The sequence below is a fragment of the Amblyraja radiata genome, chromosome 34 (genome assembly GCF_010909765.2).
Source record: "Amblyraja radiata isolate CabotCenter1 chromosome 34, sAmbRad1.1.pri, whole genome shotgun sequence".
NCBI classification, from domain to species: Eukaryota; Metazoa; Chordata; class Chondrichthyes; order Rajiformes; family Rajidae; genus Amblyraja; species Amblyraja radiata.
In genome coordinates, this window is record NC_045989.1 from 9,248,010 (window position 1) to 9,266,418 (window position 18,409).

Here is an 18,409-nt window from a genome sequence, read left to right on the forward strand (position 1 = left end):
CTACTTTTATTCTTTCATAATATAGGACCTGAAAAGTATCTAATAATCTATTCATGGCTAAAACGATTCTCCCCCAGTTCTCCAAATAAAATTATACATACCACTGTAGACAGAGTCAATAGTGGGAAGTCTGGTCTGTGTGATAGACTGGGCTGCATCGACAACTCTCGGCAATTTCTCGCAGTCTTGGGCAGGCAGAGCTGTTCACAAACTAAGCTGTGATGCAACCTGACATTATACTTTCTATGGTGAATCTGTAAAAACAGTATGCTTTCTAAGTGCACCAGCCGCACTACTAATCTACTAAAAATCTAATTTACTAAAAATGCTTTGGGTTCTTAGGAGAAAATGTCACGGTATAATTACATTTATGTCACAATGGGTGAGAAAATGGAAGCAATTTATTTGGTGGGAGAATAAGACAAATTCTGGAAATATTTGTTTGTTAATACATAGAAAGAAAATACGACCAAATTACATGTTTGAGACCTCTCAATACCGTCAATTATAACTACTTGTATCCTATCTTTACACAGCTGCCTTTACACATTAGCGACCAAAGTACAGGTGTAACTGGACAGATACTGGCTCGTGGTATTTTTCAGGAGCTCTTGCTGAGACTAATTTACCAGAAATTCATTTGGATATTAGATTAATGCCCCAATCTTAACAGGATGCAGGTGAAGAGGCAAGGTGGTCTTATCCTGCTACTCTGGCGAGATGGTACACATGGACCTTATTTATGTTCCTGGGTTCCCAACGTCAAGTAGATATGGTCTGCACAGGAAATAAAGGCGTTGGCCAGCTGTTTTGATCAACTGCTGCTTAAATAAAGCTAACAAATAGATCTTGTGTTCAAAAGGGAACTGCAGATGCTGGAATATCGAAGGTACACAAAATTGCTGGGGAAACTCAGCGGGTGCAGCAGCATCTATGGAGTGAAGGAAATAGGCGACGTTTCGGGCCGAAACCCTTCTTCAGAGTCTGAAGAAGGGTTTCGGCCCGAAACGTCGCCTATTTCCTTCACTCCATAGATGCTGCTGCACCCGCTGAGTTTCCCCAGCAATTTTGTGTACCAACAAATAGATCTTGTTGCCTTCCAGTTGGGACAACTTATTTAAACATAACTAACCAGCATTTAGGCAAGATTACAATGAGCCAACATTTTCGGTCAACTGCTGTACCAATACTAATTATTTTACAATATATGTTATTTATTGAGATGTCAGAATTTACGCATAAAGGTAAAGTTGAACATAATGACTGATCTTAGGGACATTGTTAATGATGAAAATTTATTCTGAACAGAACTGTGTCAGGATACATCTTTGCGCAGTGGTGTTCTTGGTTCTTGGGTCCTCCAAAATATTCCAACTGGAATTTAAACTGGAGGGAGGGATTAAGCCAGAAAGGGTATAAAGAACACACACTATAGAATTTAACATAAATCATCCCCACACAGCAGAATCAAAGTTTCCCACTGTGTGGGAAGGCACCAAAGTCGGTCTCTTCCTCCACTGTTCCTCGTGGTCAGGGCCTCCCCAAGCCCTCCGCAGTTGCAGCTACGGGCGGCCCGATATCCAGGACCGCTCGCCGGGGTGATACAAGTCAGACGTCGGGGCTGCGGGACGTCCTCAGCGGCGTGGACACCAGAGTCGGCCCCCTCCTACCGGAGTTGGCGGCTTCCAAAGTCCACAGGCCGCGCCGGGTGGAGACTGCTGCTGTAGGCCCTCTGCAAGGCGCCCCAGGACTCCACGATGTTGTTCAGCGCCGCCCGCGTTGGAAGCTCTCCGCACCAGAGCTCCACGATGTTGGAGCAGCGGCCCAACGCTCCGGAGCTCCAAATGGCGACCCAGGTAGGCATCGCCTGCTCCGCGGTGACTCCAGCGCTGCGCCGCCGCTGTAGCAGCCCTAGTCCGGTTCCCGGTTCCCAGTCCCCGGCAGGAAAGGCCGCTCCGATCCAGCTGGTAGGCCGCGAGGTGGGGGGCGAGGACGCGACTCGGAGAAATAGTCGCGTCCCCGCCAGGAAGAGACTGGGAAACGGTTTACCCCTTACCCTGCCCCCCTCCCCCACATAGAAAGGTTAACGTTTCTCCCAACACAAAATTTTAGACTAACTAAAAATTTTAAAAAAGATTGAAATACAGACTGGCTGTAGGTAGAGGCTGCTGCAGTGTTGATTAATCTCAGCTGGTTGGACATTGCAACTCCTACAGTAGGTTCAGTACTCTTGGGTCAAAAGGTATCTGGGAAACTTCTCTGAAAGGGCGTACAAAAAGACGAGTAGAAGGCTGGTGCCTGCTAGTCAGTGAAGGTTTCCTAAACTTTGTCCAATACCCAAAGCTCACGTGTAGTAATAGTCATTTACATCAGGGGCTTGGCAATCACAAACCTGACCAGTGAGAATCTAGAATACATTGTCAAGGGAAGGGAGGTACTCTCACAACAATTAAGATGCAAGTAGATAAGCAATTAAGAAGGTATAGAAGGCCACAGACCAAATGGAAGTAAATGGTGCAGACAAAATGTGTAGGGAAGAACTGCAGATGCTGGTTTACACCGAAGATAGACACAAAACGCTGGAGCAACTCAGCGGGTCAGGCAGGATCTCTGGATACAGGAATGGGTGATGTTTCAGGTTGAGACCCTAGTATAGATAAGTACGATGGTCAGCATATAGTGGCTCAAATGCATATCTCTATGCTGTAAGACTTTATAACAAAGGACTTAATTTTCCTTTTATTTTCTAAGTTAAAAACGAAGATGGTCAAGACACAGCTAGATGATTTGATTCACCAAAATGAATGCAAAAACACACAAAATACGAACAGTAACCATATAACAATTACAGCACGGAAACATTCATTTCCAAGAAAAATTCATTTCCTTCCAGTCAGATGAATCCTTTTATCATAATTTTTGATGGTGGATTACATGCTTGAAGAACTTTACCTAATATAACAGGAAATGTTGGTTAGCTTCCAAATCAAATTCTCCTTTTATCAAAATATCAATTGTCAGAAAATATTGGACTTCATTCTGGACCATCTGTGGGCATCATTGCAAAGGTTGCAGAAATTGGCTCCATTATTTTTTCCCTTGAAAATACCCGACTTCACTTAAACGAGATAAAAAGCACTTTCTAATATCCTGATGTTTTGAGATAAATTTAAAAAATAAGCCCTATAACACAAATCATTAAGTGTTCCAAACATGTTCAGCATCCATAATCAAATGAAAAATGCTCATGTCTCAAGTGATCATTTCAAGTTTCACAATTAGCCAGATATACAATTTAGTCAAATACTAGACTAAGTGGGACCCGTGGGTCCCATGTTCACACGAGAGGGCTGGTCCCCCGACGCAATATTCCACCTCTCCACCAATTCCAATATTGGTGGCCAGTGGGGGAGGGGCTTTCTGGAGTGCTGGTATGGGTTCTTGGGGTGACAGCTCAGTCCCTCAAGCCTGATCTGCTGGCAGCTCACTCACGGCTGGTGGGCTGGCAGTTGACTCATGACTATTCCTTGAAATTCCATTTCAAGCAGGGTGCAATTCCACCAAATTCAAATCCATGTTCCTACCATTTCAAGCAGCGTTCAAGACCACCAAATTCAAGTGCAGTTTCTTACCACTATGAGCAGGGTGCAAGGCCACCGAATTCAAGTGCAGTTTCCAACCACTTCAAGCAGGGTGCAAGGCCACCGAATTCAAGTGCAGTTTCATACCACTTCAAGCTGGATCCAAGGCCACCAAATACAAGTGCAGTTTCATACCACTTTCAGCAGGGTGCAAGGCCACCAAATTCAGTGCAGTTTTATTCCACTTCAAGCAGGGTCCAAGGCCACCAAATTCAAATGCAGCTTCATACCATTTCATGCAGGGTGAAACCACCATAAAACCACACAAAACACCAAACTCACAGTTCAGTAGACATTCAGTGTGTTCAGTTGATTCACAGCTCAGTCATGACCTCTCCCTCACCCATCATGCAGAGACTGAGCCACACCCACACTTCCGGGTTTTATAACCCCTCCCCCTCCCACAGGAAAAGGTGTGGCTTTCAGGGCGTGATTGACAGGAGAGAGATTCTCAACATTTTTTAAACACTAATAACACTTATTTTTCATTGATGGGAAGAATTCTCTGCACCTGCTCAGCAGAGGGGGGACTGAGTAAGATGGCCAAAAATCGCAGCCGTAAGTGTAGTGTTTTATCTAAAATCAATATACAGTGCAAACAGGAAGTGCATTTGTAGTAGTGCCTTTTAACTTCAAGCCAAAGCACCCAAGCCGCCATTTGCAGTACGTAGTGCCTTTCAACCTCAAGCCAAAGCACCCAAGCCACCATTTGCAGTAAGTAGTTCCTTTCAACTTTAAATCAAAGCTCCCAAGCCATCATTTGCAGTAAATAGTGCATTTCAACTTCAAGCCAAAGCACTCAAGCCACCATTTGCAATAAGTAGTGCCTTTTAACCTCATGCCACCATTTGCAGTAAGTAGTGCCTTTCAACTTCAAGCCAAAGCACCCAAGCCACCATTTGCAGTGTAGTGCCTTTTAATTTCAAGCAAAGCACCCAAGCCACCATTTGCAGTAAGTAATGCCTTTCAACCTCAAGCCACCATTTGCAGTAAGTAGTGCCTTTCAACTTCAAGCAAAGCACCCAAGCCACCATTTGCAGTAATGCCTTTCAACTTCAAGCCAAAGCACCCAAACAACCATTTGCAGGCAGTGCCTTTTTACTTCAAACAAACCATATTTTCATTTTCAAACCACATTAAGGGTACTCAGTTGTGTAGACATTTGTTCAGTGTTATTCAGAGCTCAGAGAGACGTGACCCTTGGCTTCATCCATCTTGCAGAGACTGTGAGGCACACCACTTCCTGGTTTTATAGTCCCTCCAGCAGGGGCAGCAGAGAGAATGGTGATTTTTTTTAACTTCAAGCCAAAGCTCCCAAGCCACAATTTGCAGTAAGTAGTGCATTTTGAACTTTAAACCAAAGCTCCCTAGCCACCATTTGCAGTAAATAGTGCATTTCAACTTCAAGCCAAAGCACCCGCCACCATTTGCAGTAAGTAGTGCCTTTCAACTTCATGCCACCATTTGCAGTAAGTAGTGCCTTTCAACTTCATGCCACCATTTGCAGTAAGTAGTGCCTTTCAACTTCAAGCCAAAGCACCCGCCACCATTTGCAGTAAGTAGTGCCTTTCAACTTCATGCCACCATTTGCAGTAAGTAATGCCTTTCAACTTCAAGCCAAAGCACCCAAGCCACCATTTGCAGTAAGAAGTGCCTTTCAACTTCAAGCCAAAGCACCCAAGCCACCATTTGCAGTAAGTAGTGTCTTTCAACTTCCAGCAAAGCACCCAAGCCACCATTTGCAGTAAGTAGTGCCTTTCAACTTCATGCCACCATTTGCAGTAAGTATAGCCTTTCAACTTCAAGCCAAAGCATCCAAACAACCATTTGCAGGCAGTGCCTTTTTACTTCAAACAAACCATATTTTCATTTTCAAACCACATTAAGGGTACTCACAGTTGTGTAGACATTTGTTCAGTGTTATTCAGAGCTCAGAGAGACGTGACCCTTGGCTTCATCCATATTGCAGAGAGTGAGTGAGGCACACCACTTCCTGGTTTTATAGTCCCTCCCCCTCCCTCCAGCAGGGGCAGCAGAGAGAATGGTGAATTTTGTTAAAACATTAATATCTCTCTGATTTGTCATCGATGGGGAAAATCCTCCGCACCCATAAGGCGGAGGGGGGCCCTGGGCGAGGTGGCCAAAAATGACGGCCGTAGGTGGCGGCGTTCTGTCGGAAATCGCAGCACAGTAGGCCAAAAGCGGTCAAGATCAGAGATTCAGTAATATAGATAACGTGATTATACTTCTGTCTTTATATTGTGGGTGTCCCACCAATATACAAATTGAAACTGGAGCTAAATTCACAAGTAGCCCATGTAGTAATTTTAAAGGGCACGTATAAAGAACCATAAAAGTATGATGTTCATTATTTCACTTGGGGTTCTATGCATACCTATACCATTTCAGAATAAAGACAATTGGATGGGCTTCTGCGTTTTATTTAGTTTAAGTGTTTTTAAAATTAAAGCACTGTAATATATAGCACTTGCCCTCAAATTTATAGTGTGCCCTCTCAAAAAATGTGCATGAATCTATCTGTTGAACTATTTTGTTGGTAACAAAGCACAGAAATAAAGCCTCTCATTGTGGCGAGCAACCGCGTTAATACATAAAATCCTCGACTTGTAAGCACAGGAAAACTGCTGTCGAAAATGGTTTGAGTTACCATTTGGGATGTGGGAAAAATCATAACATGTAATTTTCTAAAGCAAAACCTACCTTCAATACCACTGATGCACTTCACACGGTCGCGGACTTCCACATTGTAGCCTTCAAATGACATGAATACCCCATCTGGCCGGTAAGTACCCCGTGGGGTGTATACTTTTGAATAACTGTGAGAAAACTCAAATCGTTCGTAACCATCATACTGGGCAATCTTTCCATAAACCTCAAAATATTTCTCAATCCAGTTGAAGGGCAGATAAACCTCATTGCCTTCCTTCCTGCCTTTTATTGTGTAGTCATCATTTATTAAACAATCCATTTCTTCATATTTAATACTCAACAGTTTATTGGCATTGTTGTTCAGAATACTGGCAACAGGAGGAGCCCTCTGCTGTTCCTGGTGGAATGCATCTGCAGATGGCTGCTTTGCTGCAGGCTTTCCCCCTCTTAAAAGGTTAGCCAGATCGTTGTCGTCTTCAGAATCAAATTCTCTCTTTTCCAATGCTCCTTTTCCAACCAGGTTCTCTAGGTGGCTGAGATGTCTTGGAAAATGAATTGCTTTGTCACTCGAGCATTTATTCCACAAAAGCACAGTGACCAGTGTAAATAGAGCACAGATGATAATCAAGGTCTTGTAGTTCACTCGAGCTGCCAAGCAACGCATATTCACATCATACCTGTATATTTAAAAAAATCAAAATACACCAGATTAAAAATAATGACCATTTACGCTTTTTCTGTTCAACATTTAAAAAGTTAAAACTATGAAACTGGACTTTTAGTTTACAAGTCATGGTCTAATAATTACAGAAATTTAGACTATACTAGACCAAGTGGGACCCGTTGGGTCCCTGTCACACGGGAGACCTGGTCCAACGCAACCCGTTCCCCAAGGCAATATTCCACCACTCAACCTTTTCTCCAACACAACCTGTTCCCCCAACGCAAGATTCCACCACTCACCCATAGCCGACAACTGAGCAGGGCTGCTCATTTTGCCTTATTCACCCTCCCTCATTTTAACAAAAAATGCAATTGCACTTGCTAGCAAGCAGAACTTGTCAAAGTTCTTGTTGTCAAAGTTGGTTTCTTAAAAGCAGATAGCAACAAAAACTGTTCAAGGTAAAACCATGGCAATCTTTTATTGATTCGTCAGATGGGAGTGGCGATCTACGATGAGCACAAACGTTGCTCAGTGCTTCTCGGGCTCCCACTCTCAGAACAACTATGAGATAGCACAATTATACATTTTTCTTATCAGTAAAACTCTCCTACCAAGTCTGAATATGGCATGACTGAAAGATTCTGCACTTTCAGAAGATAGGAAGGCTGGGTCCAAATCAAGCTCATCCAATAACAAGTTATTACTTATCTCTGGAGCGTCAGCTATTTTTTCCAATCTTGGCTTCTTTACACAAAACAAAGGAGATGGTTGTCGACTTCAGGAGGGCGCAGCCAAAGCATACACCCCTCAACATCAGTGGCACCACATTGGAGAGAGTGGAGAGCATAAAGTTCCTCGGTGTGCAAATTACAGACAGCCTCACCTGGTCCAGGAACACCACTGGGACCGTCAAACGGGCCCATCGGCGACTGCACTTCCTGAGGAAACTAAAACAGGCCTCACTCCCCACCAACATCCTCAGGACTTTCTACAGGGGTACGGTGGAGTCTGTACTCACGTACTGCATAAATACGTGGTACTCCACCTGCAACTGCTCGGACAGGAAGGCTCTGCATAGGGTAGTGAGGGGAGCAGAGGGGATCATTGGCGTCTCCCTACCCTCGGTACAAGAACTGTTCCAGAGCCGCTGTCTGAAAAAAGCTCAGAGAATTGCTAAGGACAAATTGCACCCCCTCCACATACACCTGGATCTCCTGCCATCAGGCAAGAGATATCGCAGCATCAAAGCCCGGACTACAAGACTGCTAAACAGCTTCCTGCCACAGGCTGTGAGGCTGCTAAACAGTCACCTGATTCTGCAGCTTGGCACGGACACTTTAATAACTGGCACTGGCCACTTTAATAACTGGCACTGGCCACTCAAATCAGCTGCCCCGGACATTTTTATGATTGGTTTTACTGTATTTTAACGTTGTTGTTTTACCTGCTTTTAACTATTTATACTGTTCCATCAGGGGCTGGATTGTTTTTAGTGTTATTATGTGTGAAATGTTTTAAATTTCATGTGTATTCCCTGGGAAAAGTCTTTTCATTTTGCACTGTACAACTGTTGCTTGCAAGATGACAATAAAGGTTGATTGATTGATTGATTGATTGATTGATTGATTGATTTATGGCCTTGAATGAAGTACATGTTATTACTGCAGGCTGCCATCTTAATGTCTTTATTGAAAAGGCAACCTGTCCTCCACATTGTGTTTATTCAATTTACAAAGTCATTCAGACTTGGCACTGAGCCATTCTTTTGTTCTACTAGATCATGCTTTTGTCGAAGAACGACTCCATTTTAGATTTAACTATTAGATTTGAATATTAGCTCTTTCACTGTGACATAAAAAATGCAATTGCACTTGCACAGGCTAGCAGACCTCTGTGTACTTGGATAGCAACAGGGCTACAATCAGGGAATAAGTGAAAGACAGTCGTTTTTATTTCAAAGTTTTGCCAGATATTTGAACATTTTCATTAGTAACTCGGGAAATAAAGCATGAATTTTTCAGATAAGGCGATTTTGGACTGCACAGTAAAAATCTCTACCGGAATATGTAAAAATGTTACGTGTCGTTTTCTCAAGAAGATGTGATTACACACAAACACAAATAAAGAAACAAGATCAGAGTTTGAATAGTTATACGATTACCTCAAAATGCATTTATATACTTTACCTTTACATTGATGCTGTGCACAAAAACAGATGTCAAGGTCTTTGTATTCAACATCAATCTACTGGGCATAAAATAAATCAGCATTATGATTTTGTGGTTAAAGCGAAAAAAGATTTGTGACAGGTCTCAAGAAATACTTCTATGTCTTATGCCCTTATGACCCAAGTTGAAATCTTATTGTTTCTTTACTTGATGACTGAGGTAGATATTGCAATTTGTGCTTAAAGCTATAGTTGTTGTTATAGGGACATGGAATATTTCTTCCTATTTCAAGTGTTCAAGTGTTCACAATTAAACATAACATTACCGAAATTACTCAGAAAGTTTTGCTAGTTTGCCCCAAAGATACGCCTCAATAGTTTAACTTCAATCCCACCCGACCCACCTGTGGGCCGAGGAGCTTTATTCTACTGTTTCGTGACCCGTCACCAAACTACATGAAATTTTCACATATTGTGTAAAAGAATTATATAAATCACCCCTGAAACTCGTCATGAACAAGACTTGCACATTTTTATTAAATTAGAGAAAAACCGGAAAAAATGTGGGTAATTTTTAGTCAAATCAAAGCACGTTTAACATTGAGTTGTATGCCAGTTGGCCAATCACGCGCTTTGCTTCAGGCTAGCACACAAAATGGCTGAGGGTGCCTCTACAGATGCCTGTTTTACTGGAGATTCCGATTTGTTGTTCTGTGGAATACATGTCGTGGTAACTTGTAGCAGGGTAAATGAATTTAGTGAGAAAAGCATTAAAAAGGCTGAAGAATGTGCTGCTAAGTGGATAGAAGAGGAAGAAAGCCTTGAAAGCAAAGTCGCTGCTGTGCTGGAACACAAAGAAGACAGCCAGGAATCAACTCTAACTGAAAGGTAAGATCTAAAGTCTGAATTTTTGAAAATCTATCTGTATGGACTTTAATTAATTTAATTGCACCCTTTTATAATGTGAATACATTCACTCATTCACTTTCACTCATTCATTCATTCATGAGGGCCTAAACTATATGTATCCATAACACAGTCAATTAAACATTGTCACTAATGCCAGCTTGTTGTAGAGTAATAAGTCTTTAACAGCTAATCTCGGAGCTGCCTGCGATAACTTACCGGGAAAAAGTGCTCCGACCGCGGGGCCTAGGTACTTAATATAGTGAAGCCGCGGTCTCAATTAAGAAGCGGCCGATTCGCGAACGCGGAGCCGCGGATCATCTCCGTGAGCGGGGGGGGGGGAGGCTGTACATAGTGCCGTCTGTAGCGGCCGTTTCCAGGCCACGACCACAGGAGAAAAACGGAGGGATATCGATCGCACTTTATAGGCTTCCATTGCAGTGAGAAATGGTCAGAAATGGTTGATGTTTCTGTAGAAATGAATTGGTGATATGTGAACTTGAACTAGTTTTTCTATGGTAGTAACCTATTGTTATTCTCATTAACATTAAGAAGAGGTTGAAATTTTATGAATTGAAGTCCATGCAGACTTAATGACTATGAGATTTTTTTTTCTGTAGCCTCTACTTAAACTTGAACTCATCAATTGCAGTAAATTACAGTGTAAGTCTCATTGACATTAAATAGAGGTTGACACTTTATGAATGGAGGTCCATGCAGACCTAGGTACTATGAGATTTTTCTTTCTCTATCTATTCTGCACCCTCTGCTCCTGCACTTGAACTTGAAGTCTTATCTATAGCAGTAAATTACAGTGTAAGTCTCATTGACATTAAGAAGAGATTGACATTTTATGAATTGAAGTCTATGCAGACCTAAGTAATATGAGATTTTTTTTTCTGCAGCTTCTGTCCCTCCACTCTTCAGAGCCTGTCCACACAAAAGTGTTTTGTGTGGACATGCACTGTGCTTTAATGAACACTAATTTGATAATTTGCAGACTTGCCATCCCATCTACCTGGACATGCATACATGTTTAATTTCCTCATTGATATGTCGATATTGTCTTACATAATATAAAACATGAAAAGATGTAAAATACACCCTGACACATATTATCTTCTATTATTAGGAGGCAGCAGTGTATCCCGGGTTATCATGCAGAGTGCTATCGTCACTTCTGCAACATAACAACAATAAATCGAGCGATAGCAAAGTCTAGAAGGAAGAAAGGTAATGATAGGACTCAAACAACAAATCATTTTACTTATGGTCATATGATGTTACTTTGAAAAATGAAAAGATATTTGAGGATGTTGATTTATTTTACTTTTCATTACTTTTCTGTTTTCTCTTTCCTCTTTCAATTGAGTTCAAGACGCTGAAAAGCCTGAAGCAGGTGAATCACCTCAAGAGGCAGTTCCTGATGGTGAAGCAGATGAGCCGGCCCCAAAGAGACTGCTTCGATCCATGACAAGTCATAGTCAACAAACAGCAACTGTTGAGCACACTGACCGTAGGCATGTCCTACCAGCGCATTGCATCATTTGTAAAGGTTCAAAGTACACAAAAGAAATAAATTGTGGAAAAAAATGATTATATAAAGTTTTATTTTAATGTGGATCGTTTCACTGTTTATTTGGTCAAATTATTTAAACAATGAGTGAATTACTTATGATAATGGCGTGCCGGTGAATGACTGCGACAATCCACCCACCGATCCACACATACATACATACGCACATCCACACACACACATCCATCCATACGCACACTTCCATGCATGCAAACACACACATACATGCACACATAAATCCGCACACACACACACATCCATTCACACGCTGACATACATGTACACATCCAAACATACATGCACACATACATCCATCCACACGTGCATACACACTTACATCTACAGATACACGTTTGAAAGGCATACACAGACACACACAAACTAGAGATAAGCAATGCAACACTTTTAGGGTTCTTTTAGGGCAAAGGTAATAGCCCTCATTTACAAAGGCACCATTGGGGGGGGGGGTCTATAACATAAATATAAGCTCATTGTAGCTTAAAATGAATATTCATCGAGTAAACATCAGAGCATTCGATTCTAGCCAGGATGTGACATTTACATCAGAAATAAGACAGGTCTCTTACAGGTCTGGCTCTGGCCCAGTCCCACGATGGCCGTTACCCCCACTATCCCCACTTTGGCAGTCAGCAGGGTTCAGTAAATGGGGAAACCTAGAGGATCTGTCCTGACCCTTTATTTAGGCAGGTTCATGAGCCCTTAAAATCTGGGACATCTGCTGCAGTCTCATTTAATTGCACTGCCCCAGTCCCACTATGGCCGTTACCCCCAGTCTGCACACTGGCAGTCAGTGGGGTTCAGTAAAGGGAGGAACCCACAAGAACTGCCCTAACCCATTAATTAGGCTGGTTCAGGAGCAGGACCTCTGCGACAGTGTCATTAAAAAAAACACTCACAATTATATTCATCATATTACTTTTATATAATATAATTATACTTAATTATATATGATAACATTCATATTAATAGGTTATATATATAGGTATAATAATATAGTTTAAATGGACTGCAACACGGAAATAGGCTGCCCATGGTGTAATACGGGCATTGGCCACTAGATGGCGCTTATTTTCCCGATCTCATTTTCTAATTAGTTTAATTAATTAATGTGCAACTTTTCGCAATGACGAGTTATGACTTCCTTCTCAATTATATTTCATCTAAATCGGTGGAAAATTTCATGTAGTTTGGTGACTTGGGTCACGAAAACCTATTTCTAGACACATTTTTGATGCTCGGCCCACAGCCTACTTACAGCATTCTAAAAAGTTGTAAAAACCAAAAGAATAAACAAGCGTAATAGTGGGCAATTTGCATTATACCATTCTCACTAAGTTTTGATGAGTCACAATTTCCACAGATTGCCAGGATTTAAAAACTACATTTACATGATACATTTATTTATTCACTTTATTCACCCATTGTCTTTTTATAGATATGTATATAGCGCCGCAGAACTGTGCACCTTATCCCCCCCCCCCCCCCTTTTGTTTTGTTTTTTGAACTAATTACATGTCTGCACTGAGTACGAGCTGCTTTTAATCTCATTGTACATGTGTATAGTGACAATAAAATGGCATTCTATTCTACATAGTGTAGATAGATAAATGGTCGTGTACTTGCAGGTGATTATAAAAATTACTTAAATAGAATTATATTCTACATCTGCAAACATTCTCCACAGTACTTGGGTTTGGACCTGAAGAGTTGCAGGGTTATCGAATCTGCGCAGTTCTTTTCACAGGTTGAATGGCCTTGCGTCATTAATTTTAGGGTTTTATGATTTTGGATCCATATCTCAGCTACTTTCCATTCAATCTAGAATGTTAGCAAGCTTCTCCCTCATAGAACACAAACCATGCAAATTAAACACATGCTTGAACTGTATAAACAATAGATAGGCCACAGCTTAATAAACCATATGTCGTATCAAAAACCTTGGCTAAAGTAGAATACTTGCCTTGTGTCAAACTAGCAATTTAAAATGAAATAAAATGGTTCGTGATAGTTCACTCCTATTTCTACTACTACACAGTATAATCTGGCAGTTTAAAAAAAAAAATCAGTTAACTGTTATCTTTTAAAAATAAAACCGATGAAATGTTTCCAATAAAAATCACTTATTCTATGGAAACAGATGGTGATTTTGCTGTTGTCCAGTTAATTATTCACTCAAGCAGAGTAAAGCCAAAAAAGTGCTAATCTACTTTACTGCATTATAAGATGCCAGTCCAAAAAGCATTCCAGAATGAGCTTAAAGCTCTTAGGTACACAATGATTTTTTTGTTTCATATAAAGGATGAAAATAAGCTTAGAATGAAGTTTGAGCTCCATGGAGTAGAAAATAATTTGTTTTTAAATCTAGCAGAAATGAACAAAAACTCACTTGGCCAATTTTGGAATAAACTGCACTACCTGGTGTGAAATGGTTCCATATAGAGTAGGTCATTTAGAATTATATTTCATTAGTCAAAAATATGACCATCCTCTGGCTCAATATACTAGGTGTCTTAGGCTCTAATCTGCATTTAAAACCAACCTTTGGTGCCATCTGTACAATGTTTGCACATCCTCCGTAACCCTGTAGTTTTCTCCTGGGTTTCTACCCTCATGCCAAAGACACATTGAATGATGGTCTTGTCGGTTCCTGTAACTTGGTGTAGGTGTGAAGCAGGAGAATGAAAGGGCGGAGAGGTGGAAGAGATGATAGGGATGAAAGATGGAAAATAGGATTTGTTGATGGTCAACCTGGACCTAGTGGCTTCGTTGACTTCAGAAAGCAGGGTAGAGTACTTCCCTGTCCATATCAATGCTGTGGTGAAGCTGGTGAAGATGAAAAAGAGCTTCAAGCTCAAGGTACAAAGATAATCAACTATATATACACATACATATGTACACACACATAAATACATACATACATCATAGAAATCATCCTCCCAGGATGCATCACAGCTTGGTTTGGCAGCAGCTCTGCCCAGGACCGCAAAAATTGCAGAGTTGTTATTGCAGCCCAGTATATGACCTTCCTCACGCACACACACACACCCCAGCCCTCCCCCAATTGACTCATTTTACACAACTGCCATGGGAAATTACCAACTTGATCAAGGACCAGTCACATTCTAGTCATTCCCTCTTCTCCCCTCTCCCGTCGGAAAGAAAATACAAAAGCTTGAAACTATAGATCGACTCAGTGATACAGCATGGAAACAGGTCCCTTGGCCCAACTTGCCCACACATGTCCCAGCTACACTAGTCGCACCTGCCCGCGTTTGGTCCATATCCCTCCAAATCTGTCCTATCCATGTACCTGTCTTAACTGTTTCTTAAACGTTGGGATAGTCCCTGCCTCAACTACCTCCTCTGGCAGCTTGTTCGATACACCTGCCCACTTTGTGTGAAAAAGATACTCCTCAGATTCCCAAATCTTTTTTCCTTCACCTTAAACTTAACTATGTTCCATCAGTTTCAAGAATAACTTCTTCTGTGCTGTTACCTGACTCTTGAGCAGATCTCTCATGCTAAAAATGTATTCCTGATCCAATCTACCTCATTGCAGCTTTTACACTTTGTTTTAATCAACACTTTCTCTGAAGTTTTTAACACACCATTCTGCGCTGTTTCCTCTTTCGCACTACCAATTTACTCATGTATGGTTTGATTGTAATCACATGTGGATGATTCACCTGTATAGCGTACAGTTTTTCATTGCACATGGGACAATATGCTATGGTAGCTGGCTGCACAACTAATTCTAATGGTTCAAGAATCAAATATTACAATGATAAATACCTGCTCTCTCTTAGATGTAATTTCAAAAAGTAGCTTGGAGGTTTCTGCAAATGTAATTTTATCTGGAAGCCTCAACACTTGCCATTATAATCACACCTACCCAAAAACAATATTACTCTGGCAATACGCCGTGTTTGTCCACAGTTACCAGAATTCTGTGGTAGGCAAGTTACTGGAAGGGTTTCTGGGTAATAAGTTATATGTATTGGAAAGACAAGGGGTTGATTAGGGATAGTCAGCACGGCTTGGTGCGCTGAGATTGTGTTTCACGAATTTGATCGCCTTTTTGAAGTAACCAAAAAAGTCAATGAGAACAGAGCATTAACGACATCATCACACACACGCCAATTGCACTCTTTAATTGAATCCAAAATGGACATGCCAATAAGATTTTGAGAGCAGCAACAGCAGCGGCAGCAGCAGCAGCGTCTTCAGTTCCACCACAACTAGATTGGAAACCAGAGTAAACATGACCATTACACCAAGCACTTGCGGTTGGTCTGCAAAGGCCTGCTGGATCACCTGGTTTGCTGACCATTTTAACTTCCTTTTCCGTACTTATCTTTCTGTTGTGGGCCTCTTCCGTTGCCAGAGTGAGGACATGCACAAACTGGAGGAACAGCTCATCATTTTCCACATGTGTTCCAATAACATGAAGATCGAATTCTCCAATTTTAGATAACTAACCTACAAACACCCCCCTTTATTTGTCTATCTGCCTATTTAATATCCCTCCCCCCTCCCTTACCCATGCTCCACCTGGATTTGCACCTATTTCCCCATCCACCTACATTCCTTCCTTTGGCTTCACATTCACACCTCTTCTATTCTTATCTCACACCTTTTGTCTTTTCATCTCTGGCCTTTAACCAACCATCAAAAGCACCCGCATGTGTATCTACCTATCACTCGCCTATCAATTAGTATAACTGAAACGATCCAATTTTCTAGATATTTCAGCAATTATTTTTATTTCAAAAAGTAGTGCACAAATTCCCCCAGTACATTACAGGGATCATACACAAATCTTACTTGGGAGATGAATCCACTCATGTAATGATTCGCATCAGGAAAAGCGATGAACTAATAAAATGGCATAGTCAGCAAATCACAATGAAAATCTGCAGAGATTTAAAATTCATCTCCCGTTACTCAAAGTTGGAACTATTATATTACTGGATGTCTTGACGTCATTGTTTTTTTGATGATAGAAATATAAATATAAATTCAGAAATAAATATACAACAGCTTTTGTCCACAGCCTCTTTCCTCATCCCAACATTCAAAAAGAATTCAGCTAAGAATATTGCACCATCACACCAGAAATTTGAAAATGTGCCACTGACCACCTATAACAGCACATTATGAAATATTATATAAATTAGTATAAAAATAACATCACTAGGCAAGTTCTATAATAAAGTAAAGGGCATGGATGTTAAGTTCAAAAACAAATAATGGATTTCATGTCAGACTAAAACACGAAATAAGGAGTCGGTTTCACTTCTGGTCAGCGAAAATAAGATGTTGGTCAATTATCCGGGTGCCTATGTTAACACACGTCCATGCTCTGATTTTACTTACTTCACTGGTTTATAAACCAGCATAGATACAGAAACATCAAACACAGCAATTATTCATAAAGCGCTGAATTAAAGTGCAGTGGCCTGCCACCATATGGCTTTTTACTAACAAGAGCTCCAACAGCAAACAAATTTCATGGGATTCAGTTTGTTTCCCATAGCAAGTTACTTGACACATCACTCAGAGTGATCAGCCTCTGAAAATTACTGTCATAATTGCCCGCCCTTTTAAGGAATGGTCCAATAAATCCAACTAATTACCAGATGGGTACTGTTATTAAAATCTTTGCTAATGGCACAAATAATAAGTTCAAACAGTGGCAGCTGCTGACAAGCGTGCAATAACATTTTCCCAAACAGTACCACAGAGTTGAATGATCATTTTACTGGGAGCTTGCTGGAACACAGCCGAAGGAAAATGATGCTTCATAAATACAGTTCATTTTTCAAAAGTGTTTTCCTTGCAGCTTTATTGCAAGATCAATATACATCAAATATAGCTCTTATAATCGTGCCCAGTATTCAAGCAGAGTGCTAAAGAATTCATTAGCAACAGGCAACATCAGGTTATTACGAAATTATGCTAAGAAATTAAATATCTTAAAGACTCCCGAACTCCCCACCCCCCTCCTACAATCCAACCATCAAATGAAACCTGAAATATACCATATTCAATATGTCTGAAGAAGGGTCTCGACCCGAAACGTCACCCATTCCTACTCTCCAGAGATGCTGCCTGCCCCGCTGAGTTGCTCCAGCATTTCGTGTCTACCTGAAATATACCATGCTTAATCACTGTGATCATTTAAACAATCCATTCAACTTTACTAACAGCACCTTGCAAATATGCCCTATTCTTAAATCAGACCAAACATTTGCAGTGCACACTAATTGACTAGGCAACCAAAAATTGAACAGCCAAAACAACCTGTATTATACCTATCCTTTCTTTGTAATCATCACCACACCATCATTTTATTTAGCCTTGAATGAGTCCGATTTCAAAATCAGTTACATTCATTTAAAATGTTGCCAATAACCTTTGTTTTAAACCAAAACATGGTACACAATGTCACATAAACCTATAATGTCTATTCTATTATTGAATGCATAACTTATTGGGAATTTTATGCAAGGGGAAAACAAAGATTGAACATTAAGGAAAATAACAGATGAGAGGCGAGTGCAGTAAAGTAGCAAGGTAATAAAAGAGCCATGAATGCCTGTTCCCATTTCCATTTTTTATCATTCTAATTTCCTCAAAATAATTCAGCACAATGACCTTTAACCACAATTGCTCCTTCATTAAAAAGTAAAAACGGTCTTTTAAGCAATCTCTTACCTCGTCGACCAGTTGAAAGGAATTCCTGTACACTTTATTTTTTAGTC

At 40.9% G+C, this 18,409-nt stretch overlaps 1 protein-coding gene across 4 annotated transcripts in view; it reads right to left on the reverse strand.

Moving 5' to 3' along the window:
* glce (glucuronic acid epimerase) overlaps positions 1-18,409 on the reverse strand; it is an 80,354-nt gene that overhangs the window by 15,283 nt on the left and 46,662 nt on the right. For 3 of the 4 annotated variants that reach the window (XM_033050442.1, XM_033050445.1, XM_033050444.1), the window contains exon 2: positions 6,363-6,988. In XM_033050442.1, coding sequence (XP_032906333.1) covers positions 6,363-6,975 — 613 coding nt within the window. In that variant the 5' untranslated portion in view covers positions 6,976-6,988. Of the gene's footprint in view, positions 1-6,362; positions 6,989-9,161; positions 9,220-18,409 lie in introns of all 4 variants that reach the window. The other variant, XM_033050443.1, reaches the window with a different exon arrangement.